Below are 15,187 nucleotides of genomic sequence, written 5' to 3'. Positions count from 1 at the left end.
GGCGGGATGAGTTAGAAACCGTCCCGGACTGCGTAACTTGTACAAAACGAAACCCTCGGCTCCGCCTCCTATATAAAGGGGAGTCGAGGGACGAAGAGATCATCGAATCATTGTTCACGAACCCTAGTTTTCATAATCGTCGAGTACTTTTCGGCTGAAACCTTCGAGATCTACTTGCCCTCTACTTCTAACTAAACCCTAGCCTATAATTCATAGGCATTGACAAGTTGATACCTTGTCATAGGCCGACCCCTCCCCCTATATAAAGAGGGGAGGGGGTGGCCGGCCACACCACCATCCAGAAACCCTGGCCACCCCCCTGTCTTCCTCCTCCATATGCTGCACAGGCTTAGGCGAAGCCCTGCAGCAATTCTTCTCCACCACCACCACCACGCCGTCGTGCTGCTGGGATTCCGTGGAGATCTACTACACCTCCGCTGCCCGCTGGAACGGGGAGAGGAAGGGGCTTCATCGACACCGTACGCGCGACCGTGTACGGAAGTGCTGCCGGATTGCAGCACTGGGGATGATTGTCTACACCAACAACGAGATCTAATCTCGTAGGCTTTGGAAATCTTTGAGGGTTAGTCTCATATCAATCTCGTTGCTCATATCTTGTAGATTAGATCTTGGGTGTTCCATAGATTGGATCTTGGATTTATTCGTCTTGCGGTAGGAATTTTTTTGTTTTCTTTGCTACGAACCCCATCAATGTGATCTCTCCAAAAAACAACAATCTGATTGACCAGGTGGCGGATCTTATTAATCCAGCCTCAGGGGACTAGGATGAGGAGCTGGTGCGGGACTGTCTCTGGAATGATGATGTCCATGTCCTAAAAATGCCAATCAGAGGCAACCTGGATGACTGCTGGGCTTGGCGACTTGACCAGAAGGAGCTGTTCTCGGTGAAATCTGCATATTGGCTTCATAGATCCCTGATTGAGAAGAAGGGGTGCTCTTCGGGGACCCAGGTCATGCCTGATGTTGCGTCCTTCTGCTGGAATGATATCTGGAGATGTCCTTGCCCCCCAAATGTTCGGCAGTTCTTGTGGCGTATTGGCCATGACAGTGTCCCTCATCGATGCAACATTGCCAGAAAAGGTATTGACATAGATCCTCTATGTTTGGTGTATGGTAGGCTTAATGAGGATGGTGCTCATCTGTTCCTTAAATGCAAAGGTGTGAAGCGGGTCTGGAGAAGGTTGGGACTGGAAGAAAATCGGCAGGCTATGCTGTTGTGCGATGGCCCAAAAGGGATGCTAAACTACATTTTCAAGCTGGATCAGAGTAAGCAGATTAATTGCGTCGCTGTGTTGTGGGAATGGTGGAAGCATCGTAATAAAATCAATGCTGAAAACGCCAAGCTAAACTGTGATGGGGTTGTTATCCAGGTGAAGAGATGTGCCCAGGACTATGGCCAGTTCTGTGTGCCTAGTCCAAAAGCACAAGCACAAACCAAGAAAAGATGGAAGCCTCCCGATGCTGATCGACTAAAAGTTAACATTGACGGGAGCTTCTTTGCTTGTCTAGAATGGGCGGCTGGGCTCATTCTAGACAAGCAAAATATAAAAATATAAAAATATGAAAATATGCAGTGAGGAAACTCACTGTTCAGCTTCAAAAAAAAAGAATGGGCGGCTGGGGTTTTGTGCTGCGTGATCATAGAGGGCAAGTGCTGGGCTCGGCTGCGGGGAAGATTGAGAAGGCAAATGATGCCCTTTATACTGAAGCTGTTGCTTGTTTGAAGGCCATTAAGCTGTTGTCTGATTGGGGGATTGAGGATGTGGAGGTGGAAGCTGATGCTGCTATGCTAATCAAGGCTGCCACTACCGCTGATCTTGACCTCTCAATTAATGGGATTCTGTTTAAGGAGATTAGAGCTTTTTCTTCAGCTAAATTTAAAAGTATTTCGTTCTCTTTCACCCCAAGGGCTTGTAATAAAGTTGCAAACGCTTTGGCGATGCATGGGGCAAAGATGGTGTATGATCCCCAAGCCGTATGGCCGGGATATGCTCCAGCCTTTGCCCAAGTTCTTGTAGACAGCGATAATGCTGTTCTTTCTGGTTAATAGAAGTTCTATTTCCAGCGTCAGAAAAAAAAAAAACGTTTCCGGAGACCGCGGCCGAGTCTCCGTGAAGCGCCACTGCCGCCGCCGCCCTCCAGCCTCCAGGCAAATCGTCGATCGTGATCCTCCTCTTCCGACTTCACGGGGACGGCGAACCCGCAGCCGCAGGGCCCCATAGCCCGACGGCGTGATGACGGGAGCGGTCAACGGCCGGAGCTGGCCCCAACAGTCCAGAGACTTTTTACATGTGATGTGCCCAACTCCACGAATTACTCCTCTCCAATTGCATAGAGTGCTGGTAAGAATCTCTGTGTCGCAGCACGTCTCTGGTAGCCAAAGCCTTGTGCCCTCGGGAACAGCGGAATGCTCGCCACGTAGAAAGACTGCCTGCACACGTGTCGGCAGACCCCATGACTAGATCCCATCGCTTCCATGCCCATTCTTCTTCGGTCGCGGCTCTCAACAGGATTGGGTTTCTTCTCTACTCCCCCTCTCCAAGTGCCGTTCCAAGACATCAGAGATCAGAACAGCCAAATCTTTGAGCAAGAAGTTGACAGGTTACTGCAATACATTTTCATTCCCACTCATTTTTTGTTTTCCATTTTTGTCGGCTTGGATGCATTCGCGAATCAGTCAATTTCGCCTTTGAACTTCTTCAATAGCTTCGACAACGAAATTCTCCGTCTGAGAAGAGTGACTGATCAATTTAAATTTCCTGCAGGGATCAGTACATGCATGTGGGATGAACTCATGGCATCTAATCAGTCCTCTAGCTTCCAGGGGTTCTACAGGCACCTCCACACCCCTGCGGTGATCATCGGAGCCGTGTTCGCGCTTGTCGCCCTCCTCATCTCACTCTGGCTCATACTCAAACACCTCAGATCATACAGCAATCCTGCGGTGAGTGTGGCGTGTTCACCTCATCTCACAATTCCGCCTGTTTATGTTGGGGGACGAAATGTTTCCAGTGTAGCCAATATTTTATAGATTGACCAAATTTATCCTGCTCATAATTCTGCAGGAGCAGAAGTGGATCATAGCTGTCCTGTTTATGGTGCCTGTCTACGCATCTGAATCTGTAAGTTCAAGCACAAACTTGTAGAATGCCACCAGCACTAGATATGCAAAAACTGTTACTTCTCTGAGGGAGTTTGAATAGTCGAATGCTGCCAAATGTATGTTAAATGGCTGTAAAGTTGTTTATCAAAATGTTGTTAGTGGTAAGAAAGAATGGTTGTATGGAATCATTAACTATTTGTGAAGACCCGTGGTATCATGGTTGCTTGTATCACAAAGTTTTGGAACTAGCTCGATACTACCCTTCTCATATTTGGTTTTTTTCCAGGTTATTTCGCTGTGGCATTCGGAACTCTCCTTGGCTTGTGATATTTTGAGGAATTGTTATGAAGCATTTGCTTTGTATTCCTTCGGACGATACTTGGTTGCATGCCTGGGTAAGCTTACTTGCATATGCCCACTGGAATGAACATCATTTTGAATTTGCATAATTGAATAATTAACAGGGTAACAGTATTGAGAGTTGGAGATCGTGCTAATAGGCTGCACTTCTGGTCCTCACATGGGATGCTATATTCATATTCATACATGTTTACAATGTGATGGAGCTAATTTTTGCTAATTGAATACATTCATAAATTTCCCCGCCAAAAAAAAGAGAATACATCCATCAATTTAATTCCCCCCTGCAGCACCTCTCTGGTTCCATTGTCCAAAATTCATGATGCCTTACTGGCTTGCTGTGTTAAGAACATGGTAAACTGAAAGCTGGACTACTTCAGGGGGAGAACGACAGGTGGTTGGGTTGCTTGAAAACAAAAGAATGGAAGAGCTAAGTGAGCAATTGCTCGACAGGCAAGAGAAGGCAAAAGACCATAAAAGAAGTACAACACGTAACTTCTTTCGGGATCCTAATGCACTGGGAGAGAGGTTGTACACAATAATAAAATTCGGTCTTGTGCAATATGTAAGTACATTTAGTAATGTTCTCATCTGAAACTGCCCAATTACTATGTGTATGATCTGTCCTTCCTTAACATTATTTCAGATGATTCTGAAGACATTCTGCTCTTTCTTGGCATTCATCTTGGAGCTTTTTGGAGCATATGGAGATGGTGAATTCAAGTGGTACTATGGGTAACTATCCCATATCTTTCTCTCCTTTTGTTGTCTAAAATGGCAAGATATCTAAAGTTACATGAGAGTGGAAGGCAACTGATCTGAGCAGAGTTCCTTTACACATTAGAGAACCTTGGAGCCACTGATGCGCGGACATAAGTACTTTAAATAAAAATGAGTGTAACTGTAGTAACTCATAATTCACTAAAGCAACTGATGCTCTGTAATGCAGATACCCTTACATTGCTGTTGTCATAAATTTCAGCCAGACATGGGCGCTGTATTGTCTGGTTAAATTTTACAATGCTACACATGAAAGGCTACAGGCAATAAGGCCACTAGCCAAGTTCATAAGCTTCAAGGCCATTGTATTCGCCACTTGGTGGCAGGGAATCGGAATCACAATCATCTGCCATACGGGTCTTCTGCCAACGGAAGACAAGGTGCAAAATGGAATACAGGACTTCCTGATTTGCGTTGAGGTAAATAGGCATCTTGTAATTTCATTGAACTATTCTTTGTCCTTTGTTACTGCAGTAAAACGCAATTCCTTTTCTTAGATGGCTATTGCTGCCATCGCTCATGCATTTGTCTTCGGCGTGGAGCCATACAAGCGCATCCCATTGCCGGAGCATGGAGAGTTCAGCCGTCATGAAAGTAAGATGGAGTTGAAGGTGGATGTCGGTGACAGCAACAATGGGGCGCCGGCCACTGTTGGGCAGAAAGAGACCCATGTCAAAACTCCAGGAACAAGCATCAAAGAGAGCGTTCAGGATGTCGTTCTTGGTGGTGGCCAACATGTAAACTGCTGACATCCATCAGAATTTCAGTATATGGTAGAGCCTAGGTTCTGTATTTCTGACAGATTACTGGCTTCCTCCGTAGGTTGTCAAGGATGTGGCCTTAACCATCTCACAGGCAATGGAACCCGTGGAGAAAGGTGTTGAGAAAGGCGTTGGGAAGATCCAAGAGACCTTCCATCACGTCTCGCTGAAGCCAGGAGACAAGAAAAATCCTGACGTTGAGGTGGAGGAGCACGTCACAAAGAATGTGGTTGATGGTGAACCTGTTGCTATTGATGCAGAGATCGAAGTTGAAAAAAAGGTGCAAGACAACAGCGGTGGTTGTGAATCTGTTGTGGTTGACGCAGATGTAGAAGTTGAAAAAACAGTACAAGAGAACAACGATGGTGGTAAATCTGTGGTAGTTGATGCAGAGGTTGAAGTTGAAAGAATAGAAGATAGTAAGAGGTAACAAGAAAATGTAAATCAACAAGATAATGATGTAGATGCACAGCATGCTCTGAAATGTAAACCTGAAACTTTTACGTCAAAAGGAATGATGGTGCTAACTTCAAAATGACAAAGCTGAAAAACTAGTACATGCATACGAGTATAACATACAGTTTTGTTCTTACATGCATGTGGCATAAATTTTTCCACTTTCCGTGTTATAAATAGACACCCCATTATGTGCAATTCACTCCAATTGCATGCACAAATGGGTTTCCGAGTTCTCTACACTTACACACTCCACTCTTGTTAGAATATTAGTCATTCCTCTTCAATTCACTAGCTGGTATTACATCGCAAGTCCATCTGATGATTCTGAAATCTGATGGTTTATTTCTGCCCGATATCGACAAGGGAGGCTTTCCGATCAAGCTATATAAATATGTGATGTACATCCTGTACAGTAATACTATGCACACTACCGGGCAGCACACAGTCACACCGGTCTCCGGCCGTCAATCTGACCCGCCACCGCCGCCGCAGCACAGCTGCGAGCAGCACTCGAAACACCCGAGGAACGAGAGGGCAGCGCAGATCTGCACCAGGACGATGGCGCATTGGTCGTTCATCTTGCTGCACGTGTTGATGAAGCACATGCAGCAGCAGCAGTCGCAAGCGCGGCTGCAGCAGCCGCCGACAGCCTTCCCAAACATCTCGAATTTCTCTGGTGCCTTTGTGTCCCCGAATCCTGAGGTCAGGTTCTCCGTTGTCGCCGCCACATTGCCGAAACCGAGTGTCAAGCCATGGAGCGGTGTGGCTGAAGGCTGATCCGGGATGCTTTGTTTCTTTGGTTTCTGCTTTACCTGCATGAATACAACAAGTTTAATCAGATACCCTCTGGACTTCCTTTATGACAACAGAATGTATAATCCACTGAATCATACCTGTTCAGCTGGGTCTATTTTCTCCATGACGGTTTGAAGTAGGACTGTCCTTGTGTATTCCGAAGGAATGCCATTTTGTATGCTTAATTTGGCCACCTGTTTATTCAAATAAATGCGGGTGTAGGATCAGATTTCAGATACAATATTATTCAGTAGGGTGAATATTCCAACTCTAAGCTTCTGGCATGTTATGATGGCAATTGCATGTTACACCATGACAAGAATGAAACAGGAACAGACAAGGAAAGAGTTATCATACTTCGTCTGTTCAACAATATGGTATCTGGAAGACATAGGTATAGAGTGAACAAGTTTGACCATAAATTTACATCATCACTTATTAACTATGTATAATCTTGAGATACAGGCCAGCTCAGTAACAGGGAGTGCCCTAAACTCACCACTTGAACAGTGCCAAGGTAATACCCAGCATGCAGAGCTTAATTACAGAATTTGAAACCAGAATCAGATCTAATCAGGCACTAACAAGAGCATAATATGTTACCTTCTGCTCCAATTGCTTGTTTTCAGAAAGCCATGCTTTTGCTGTTAGAAGATCCATCTGTTGCTTTGCCAACACCTGAAGTTTGAGAATAAAATGGAATGAAAAATCTTTCATGTAGTAGGCTATGTCAAAAAAAAAAAAAAATTCCCACCTACTACCATCAGCCACAATGCCACGAGTTTAATATTCAACACACAACAATTAGAGTACACGTTGGGCTCAATTGGCTCTGTAATCTTGGAAGGCAACTATTGTTCTAAATTCTTATATGCTACTTGATAATGTTTCAAGTCGACCAGCAGAGCCAGATCACCACCCTACCATCCAAGTGACCAGTCTGACTATCAGCGACCATTTGTTGGAGTACGAGTTAGTGTAGCTAAAGTATTCTAGTAAAGTGTTGGGAGTTTGAGTTAGTGTCCTGGCAGAGTCTAGAATATACTAGTGTACACGTTAAGATGTAAGCCTAAGTTGAGCTATATATAAGAGGGTGTGGAGGTTTAAGGGACAATCCCGTCTAGAAATTTGCCCCAAAACCTACACTATGCAACCACCATTCAGGACCACTAGTCAGGGAATTCAGGCTGGCAGGACGTTTTCAAGTCAATGAGTGTTGTCTACAACTTCTTTTAGTTGGAAATATACATCTAGCTGAGTTGGGCAATTTTAGGGTTCCTAACCAATTGCTCGACTACTAGTCGGAGGTAGCTGGTCAAAAGTCGACGAGTCACTCAACTTCATCTGCTAGCAGAGTCAAGTAAGAAACCCCGTCTAGGTGAATGATAGTGGACACTTATGGCCTGTTTGGTTCCTAGCCACAATTCGCCAGGCTAAAATGTGGTTAGCAAAAGTGTGGCTTAAAATATTGAAGCCAAACTTTGGCAAAAGTTGGCAAAAAAGTTGAGTCTATGACAAGTGGACCATACATGCAATAAAGTGTGGCAAGCCAAAGTGTGGCAAAAATCAAACACATGCCAAATAAACTATGGCTGCCAAACTTTGGCTTGGCAAATTGTGGCTATGAACCAAAAAGGCCCTTAGTCGACTTCAAAACAATTCTAACAGACATGTTTTGTCATGCTTTCCTTGTATGCGGTCACTGTGCCAGGATAAACAACGGTCTGTGTGCATGAAGTGGAGCAAAATTACAAGCTAAAGATTGCTTATTTTGTTTAATTAACTGCCATGCCATTCAATCCATGAACAGTAAAAACGTCCAGAGATGTCCCAGAATTTTTGTCATTTAGGTAAGCTGATGTGCTATCACTGTATCTGGTTAACATGTCCGCCGCTGGGGTCAAGAAACCGCCTTAGATTGCATATGCAATCAACACAACAGTTCCTCTACTACCTCTTAAGTAACAACAGAATTCCCTTGAGTAGAAATACAAGGAGGTGTGAGAATCTTACTTTGTCAAGAGGTATATCCTTTATATGTTGGACCTTCAATTCAATCGATATTTCATTCATGTCAGACAAATAGCCCTTAGCGTAAAGAGTCTCCGGGAGTTCACCTTTGAATCTTCCAGATACAAATAATGGATATTTTGCTGACAAGTCAGGAATATATTCACAATCCACCTGAATGGGAAAAAAGTTTGGTTTTAAGAGACATTGAGAATCTAGTAATGCTCATATGAAAAAAGAAAGATAAAAGGGCATCAAGTACCACGTACCAACTATCCAGACCTTTCTATTCTATAGGAAGAAAGTGGGCAAACCCAGGTGGGTATTTATTCCAGAAAATTAAAGATGCAACATGCTGTTAAGTGCTCCCAAAAGGACCAGTCAGTTAACTACCCCAAAACGCCAAAGCACTTTATGCTCTCTAGCTCTCCCTATTTCCCCCTGCATTTTTTGGAAAAGATTTTTTTTTTTTTTGACAAGGATGCTAAGCTATGGAGATCATCTACTCAGCATTTACACACAACTTATTATGAAGAGTTTTATTAAGAGTACATGCAATATGTCACCACATGATTAATAATTAATATGAAGGTCACATGTTGCTTTTTCGTGACAGCTAAAAGGTGACAGCCTGACAGGTTAGCTAGCAATGAACTCACTTCAAATTCTTGAATATCCTTTGTGGTATCAATTGAAATATTTGTCACGATTGTGGTTGAAGCTTTCTGGAACCATTGAAGCATTCGACCCTCAATTGATCCTGGTGTAACAAATCAGAATGAAAAACTTCAGTTTTGCAAAGTATTGCCTTGGACCTTGGACAAAATCCTGCATATTCTTGTACAGCCAAGACATTTATACACACTTAAAATTACTGAATTTTGTTCTACCACAAGAGTTACTGGATAAAATAGAAAGAACAGAAGTCAAAACTTCTAGTATATAAAAGCCATAGAACTAATTTATAAATTTACTAAATCATATGATTCCATCTGCAGCAAATTATCCTCTCTTCTCAGCAAGAATTATTATTATTATTCTTTGTCAATTGGGCAATAAGCTTGTATAGTAGGTTTTTTCCTGTAGAGAAGGACTAAAGATTATAATATGGGAGTCATGTTTTTACTTTATTTTTCTTGTGACCAGAACAGTGGAGAAGCGCCCACTGAAAATGATTTTACTAACAAAATAAAAATATGTACAAGCAGAGGACACCCACAAGGTCCACAGTTAATAAACCAAAAACCTGTGTAAGGAAGACTAAAAATTTCCTGCAGGGACATGCCAAAATTGGATCATTAGAGCATAATGCAGATTTTTTAAGTTCCAAAAACAGTGGGTAGAACAAAACACTGGCCAGTCGAGGATTAAAGGGGGTGGGGCATATGTTAGTACCTGTATCAAATGCAGCATCATAATGCCCCTTGCCAACTGATGCCAACATCCGCAAGAAATAATGGTTACAGTATGAACCTAATATATTACCAAGAGCAAGTAAAAAGTATTAGGAATTACTCCGAGTAATATTAATAATCATTTAGGTAATATCAAATATTGATGTCTCTGCTATCATTGCTCTTTAGTCCCTTCATAAGATTCGGAACTGCATTACACTCATTTGAGTAATCCAAAAGCATTTACAGATAAGAATGGATAAGAGGATAAAGTTAAAAGTATTTCCAGCATGAGAATGAAAAACTTGACATGGTTATACCCTAAGTACTAATGTGTATCAGATTTGATAATGTTTTCTATGTGTTGAAACTTTGCAATGCAAAACAACACCTTAGACATGATAGATCACTACAAATTCAACTAACATTTCATTTCAGTATATATTTTAAGAGTGATCTGTTGAGTTCTCAATAAGAAAAATTATACTTGCTATACCTAGTCCAAAAGTAGAAATTCGAGGGGACATAGACCCTCTATTTGTAAGCTCGGTCTTCAACGTGTGGCAGATGTTCCGTTCATCCTCAACTGAACCATCAGTCACAAGAAAGATTTGTGGAAGAGTGTCATGAGAGTTTGATAGCAACGCCAATGCCTTGCACCACAAAAGGGAGTAATGTCAGCAACAAAGGTGGCATCAATCACATATAAAATGTCAACGGGTATAATCTTCCCAATATTGTACCTCGCTCAAAGGATGCATGATGTCAGTGCCACCCTGGGCAACGAAATTTAAGTTCATCCAGTTGATTGCATTTTCTATTGCTTTCTCATTTACTTTCTCCAAACACGATGAGAATGAATGAAGCTCATCATTAAATGTTACTATGTTGAAGTAATCTCCTTCCGCAAGCTCGGAGAGAGCAGTTGAGATGGCATTCTTAACATTCTCAATAGGCTTTCCTTGCATGCTTCCACTTGTATCAACAATAAACACAACTGCCTTTTTGAAGATCTATCACATAATTCAAATGAGATAAATATCCATTCATAGAAATACAATGAAACATAAAAACAGATAAAAAGTTACTTCCAGTTGAATCAATGACATTAGGACTATTTATATTTAAGAAACAGGGTTAGATAAATATCAACATGTCTGACAAACAGAATGAACACAAATCACGAGAAACTTAGAACTATTTATAATTATGGTACCGTACAAACTTTAAAGTACTGATTACAGATATATAACTAAAGTTTATCTTCAAGCATCACTGAATTTCCACACTGACATGTAGTTTATTACTTATTAACGAGGTAACAAGACTAATAACCAAGTAAAAGGAACTACCTTCATATTCTGCTTATTTCCAGGTAAAAGAAAAATGCAGAACATATCTCTGTCATCATAGTCACGTAATGTTGAGCGCTGCACAAGTATTCCACCAGACACATCACCTGAGTAAACCTACAGACATGACCAAAACATTAGGTAATGACACTCATCTCCATTGCAAGCATGCAGTTGAACTGTAATTGTTTGTTTATTTTCCATCTTCTATTTATGTAGCCTTTTCCCTAGACATTTGGCAAAATTTATATTTTTTGTAAGAATGTTTAGAGGCTTTGGGTATCTCATGATGCAAAGGCCAGGAGAGCTATTCTTTCGTTTATCTAAAATTTGAATCAAAAGCTATGCAAATAAAGTGTCTAAGTTTGAAAAGTGTTTGATCGTCGACCCTAATATCTGAATCGGGTTTAATTTGGGACCCTTGAACAAATGAGCTGTCCCCATTTCAGCCTCAGTTTACATTTGGTTTCAGCTGATGCGGATGCGATTATTCGGGAGAGGGCCCACTATCCACTGACAGAAGTTTTGTCTACAGGCCACACTCAGGAAAGACGTCACCTTGCAGTCTCGCCTACTGACATGGCAATGATGTGGCCCACTCCCTCTAGTTGTTTGGTTGGAAGATAACCATGTTTTCCTTCGTTGCAGGCTTGTAGCATGCCAATGGCTATCACCTAAGGAAAGGATCAATGCTCGACTACACTAGTACTGGATAGCAAGCAAAGAATAGCTATCACGTAACTGTAATATGAAACAAATTGTACTGAAGTATATCTATTGTCTGCATCCCAATTGTATACAATTCACTCAGACCTTGGAGTTGAAGTACATGCTAAGTAAGCCTTCTGCCCTTGCCACAAAATGAATTTAATGACTAAACAACTAATATCAAGGTATTCATAAATTTATGATTTGAATAGGTAACACCACTGCAATATTCACATACGAAGGGTCGGTGAACATACTGAACATGACATTTTAAAAGTACTGAAGAGAAGGTACGATTCTCAACTAAATAAACAGATTTCCAGAGAATAACTTACATTATATGCAAAGGTAAAGTCTTTGATTGACCAATTCTCAACCACTGCTTCATGCAAGAAACACAATTTCTCACCCTGCCTAATTTTCTCCTGAAAATGCAAAAGAGCATCTCATGCAACCATTACATCACACAGGTTGAGAAACGGTCTTACAGAAGTAATGAAGAGTTGATTACCTTCAAGGGATGGCTGGTCCCCTGCAATATAACCTCTTTACTCACACCGCTATTCACATTCAACTGAATTTTCTCCTTTTTTGTGAACAATTTAGGCAAAGGGTTCACATATTGCGGAAACCGAAACGGAATGTCAACTGAAAACTGTCCACTGTCATACGTCAACTTCTGCGACCATCTAATTGTGGCAAAAATGTCTTCTCCTCCTACAACCTTGATGCAGTGAAAAAAAAGTACTTAGCAAAGGTAGATACGACTGCTGAAAGCTTGAATCTTGCCAAGCGAGAAGATTGGAAAACTGATGGTAGATATAAAACAAGTACCTTTGGTATTGTCAATGAAAAAAACTGGCGCTTTAGAAGACCACCGCCCTCAGTTTTTGCGATCCTCACAGCACTGTTATCATCTACATCAACTACATGGGTATTGAACGATCTTTTCCCAACAGTAACCTCAGCGCCTAGAATTGAACCCTGCTAGCCAAATCATTGTCTTAGACTACATTGCAAAAATTATTGATATTCTGGATATACATACATATGCATTCAGAATTATGGCCACATAAAAGAGAATAGCAAGAACATGTCTGATTCATTAGATGCATACGGTGTTATCAGTTAGACTATTTGCGATGCACGCTATCTACTAGAGAAATGTAGAGGTTCACTTTCATTGTTGTAAAGATCATGTAGGTAAGTTTTACTACACCAGGATAGTACAATACAAAAAGCAGATATAAATGAAACTTCCTTGGTCTGCTCTCAAGTTGTGAGACACCTGAGCTTTGACATCATGTAGGTAAGTTGTCAGAACAAGAGAAAGCTAACAGGATTGAGTAAACATGCGCAGAAAAAGCAAAGTTTTGTGCGATTGAGTTCACATTTATCGAAATAACAACTGGGAAGCATGTTGTGTTTGGGCACACTGTGCGTAAATAACTAAGGAAAAAATACAATGTAGTATGTCCTAGTAGAATGAAATGAGTAGGAATAGCATCACTGACTGTACCAAGCATACCAAGTAAAGCATTTACTGGAAACAAGTGCAGAGGCACAGGTATATATCCCTTTGCAAGTCAGGTTACGTTCCTTGGCCCAAACGAAATATATTTCTTGCTTGTTGCTTATTATCTCTACGATTGGCAAGCAAGGAAGTGGCGTTGCTTGCTTCCAAAACAACGATGGAACCCACTTCTCTGCTGGCAGAGCGCTACGCTCAGGAGCAAAGAACTCCAGATGGAATCGTCTATAACAGCATCGGCCAACAAACGTTACTAGCGTATGATGACAAAAGAAGTGGCTGCTATAGTGCTATGTGCGCAAATGGAGCACCCCGGTCCAAAGCAAAGCAAATGATTATGTACAGCCAAGCATGGGCCCCGATGAGCACCACCTAAGAATAAGATGAATCCAAATTGGGCGGAGCACAGCCACGGAGCTGGGAATCGGTCCAGCGCGTAACGGCAAACAAAATCAACAACGGCAGAAAGAAATTCCAATCGAGCGCAGAACAACCATAGAATTCGAGAGACGAAGGTGGGGGTGGAAGGGGAATAGGGGATGACGTACCTCCTCTCCCATGGGCACGACGATTCGGCAGTCGCAGTCCCTGCTTCGCGTGATGCAGTGCACCCACCAGCGCGCCCGCAGCGTGACCTCTGCGGTGTCGCATCCGGCGGCGCAGTCGACCCGCAGGTCGACGTCGCGCATCTGGAGCGGCATGAGCGCGGGCGGGTTGAGGCGGCCGTAGACGTGCGGCTGGTAGCTAGGCACGTCGGGGCTGTCGACGGCGGCGGGGTCGGCGACGACGGCGTAGGCCATGGGCGCGACGGGCAGCAGCGAGGCGGGCTCCGGCGCGCCGTAGCGGTCCATCCCGGCCGGCGGGCGCGGCGCGGCGGCGCCGCCCGGGAGGACCAGGCGCTTGGATAGCTTGAGGCCGTCCTCGACGGCGCGGGAGAAGTCGTCCTCCATGGCTGGAGCAGAGGTGGATGCGTGGGCAGTGATATGGCAGGGGATTATGGGCGGAAGCGGAAGCGGAAGTGGGAGGGGGGTTTGTTGTTGTTTTTGATGTGGTTTTAAGTGGGGAAATCAAGTCGCCATGAGCTGTTGCCTGTTGCCTGTTGCTGCTGGGGAGGTGAGAGCACCGGGTGGGTGTCATTGTAACGCGGCCGTTTGTGTCAACTTGCGGTGTGGTTGGGGTGGAGTGGGCGGTTATTTGTCTCCCTGTCTCGGTCTGTCTTCGCGGTTTCTGCGGGAAGGATCCGATGCATACCATAGATAATGGAGCAACTTCTATAAAAGGGAAGCAAGTGGTCGCTTAGATTCAATCAGAGTCAAAGCAAATTCCAAAGATATGTTGCATGGGATCCGGAGAGAGGTGCATTCTTCTCAAGATCTCCGTTGCTGGAAGATGCACATCACATGGCACAACGACCCATTGCATGTGACTATGTCTCTCCACCAAGAAATGCAGTTTTAAAAACTCATTCAGACGTGAGAATCAATCTGTGGTTGGACGGTTAAAAACTCATTCAGCAGCAAGCCACGCCGTGCGGGCGTGCGGTGTGCAGCACAGCAGCAGCAACAACAACCAAGAGGGGCACTGCCAAATTCGATCTTCAGGACTGCTGATCTACTCTCAATTCCCTCACCGCAAGCCTCCATGTACTGATCTCCAAATTTCCAAAGGTAATTTTGTGTCAATTTTGATTTTCTGGTTCTGAATTAGGCATCTAAATTGTGAAAGTTCAACATAGGTAATGATATGGTTTACTTACAAATACTTTTCTAAATATGTAGTGAGATGGCAATGGTTGAGGAGACAAAAAAAAATTGATTATTTTTTCAAAAGAAATAGTGTTGGTTTCGAAGCTCATGAACCTGAACCTGTGACAATTATTTAGAGCCTGAGGGAGTACAATGTTAATGTCGTAT

At 43.0% G+C, this 15,187-nt stretch overlaps 2 protein-coding genes across 2 annotated transcripts; one reads left to right on the top strand and one right to left on the bottom strand.

Annotated features, from left to right (window-relative positions):
* The first annotated feature begins 2,594 nt into the window (after positions 1-2,594).
* LOC124647319 (protein LAZ1 homolog 2-like) lies at positions 2,595-5,455 on the top strand. Its single transcript, XM_047187282.1, has 9 exons — positions 2,595-2,622; positions 2,787-2,965; positions 3,087-3,143; positions 3,411-3,519; positions 3,865-4,049; positions 4,131-4,219; positions 4,434-4,683; positions 4,762-5,001; positions 5,087-5,455. Exons 2-9 carry the CDS (start codon positions 2,801-2,803, stop codon positions 5,453-5,455), a joined length of 1,464 nt encoding a protein of 487 aa, XP_047043238.1. The 5' UTR covers positions 2,595-2,622; positions 2,787-2,800.
* Positions 5,456-5,560: 105 nt separating this feature from the next.
* Positions 5,561-14,239, bottom strand: LOC124649183. The gene is made up of 13 exons (XM_047188848.1): positions 13,823-14,239; positions 12,578-12,727; positions 12,255-12,467; positions 12,079-12,168; positions 11,036-11,152; positions 10,427-10,696; positions 10,180-10,336; positions 9,685-9,762; positions 8,949-9,049; positions 8,293-8,463; positions 6,883-6,957; positions 6,378-6,473; positions 5,561-6,296 (listed from the first exon to the last, which is right to left on the bottom strand). The coding sequence occupies exons 1-13, from the start codon at positions 14,222-14,224 to the stop codon at positions 5,949-5,951; spliced, it is 2,268 nt and encodes a 755-aa protein (XP_047044804.1). The 5' UTR covers positions 14,225-14,239; the 3' UTR covers positions 5,561-5,948.
* Positions 14,240-15,187: the final 948 nt, after the last annotated feature.

The sequence above is a fragment of the Lolium rigidum genome, chromosome 4 (assembly GCF_022539505.1).
Source record: "Lolium rigidum isolate FL_2022 chromosome 4, APGP_CSIRO_Lrig_0.1, whole genome shotgun sequence".
Taxonomy (NCBI): Eukaryota; Viridiplantae; Streptophyta; class Magnoliopsida; order Poales; family Poaceae; genus Lolium; species Lolium rigidum.
Note: the sequence above shows the minus strand (reverse complement) of the source record. Positions and strands in the feature narration are given on the sequence as shown.

Excerpts from the sequence above, each read along its gene's own strand:
- LOC124647319 (XM_047187282.1), top strand. The coding sequence starts at position 2,801 with ATGTGGGATGAACTCATGGCATCTAATCAGTCCTCTAGCTTCCAGGGG. Across the intron at positions 3,144-3,410 it reads CTGTCTACGCATCTGAATCT|GTTATTTCGCTGTGGCATTC; the intron begins GTAAGTTCAAGC and ends GTTTTTTTCCAG. Across the intron at positions 3,520-3,864 it reads ATACTTGGTTGCATGCCTGG|GGGGAGAACGACAGGTGGTT; the intron begins GTAAGCTTACTT and ends GGACTACTTCAG.
- LOC124649183 (XM_047188848.1), bottom strand. The coding sequence starts at position 14,224 with ATGGAGGACGACTTCTCCCGCGCCGTCGAGGACGGCCTCAAGCTATCC. Across the intron at positions 10,697-11,035 it reads GAAATAAGCAGAATATGAAG|ATCTTCAAAAAGGCAGTTGT; the intron begins GTAGTTCCTTTT and ends ATTATGTGATAG. Across the intron at positions 6,958-8,292 it reads AGGATATACCTCTTGACAAA|GTGTTGGCAAAGCAACAGAT; the intron begins GTAAGATTCTCA and ends CTCAAACTTCAG.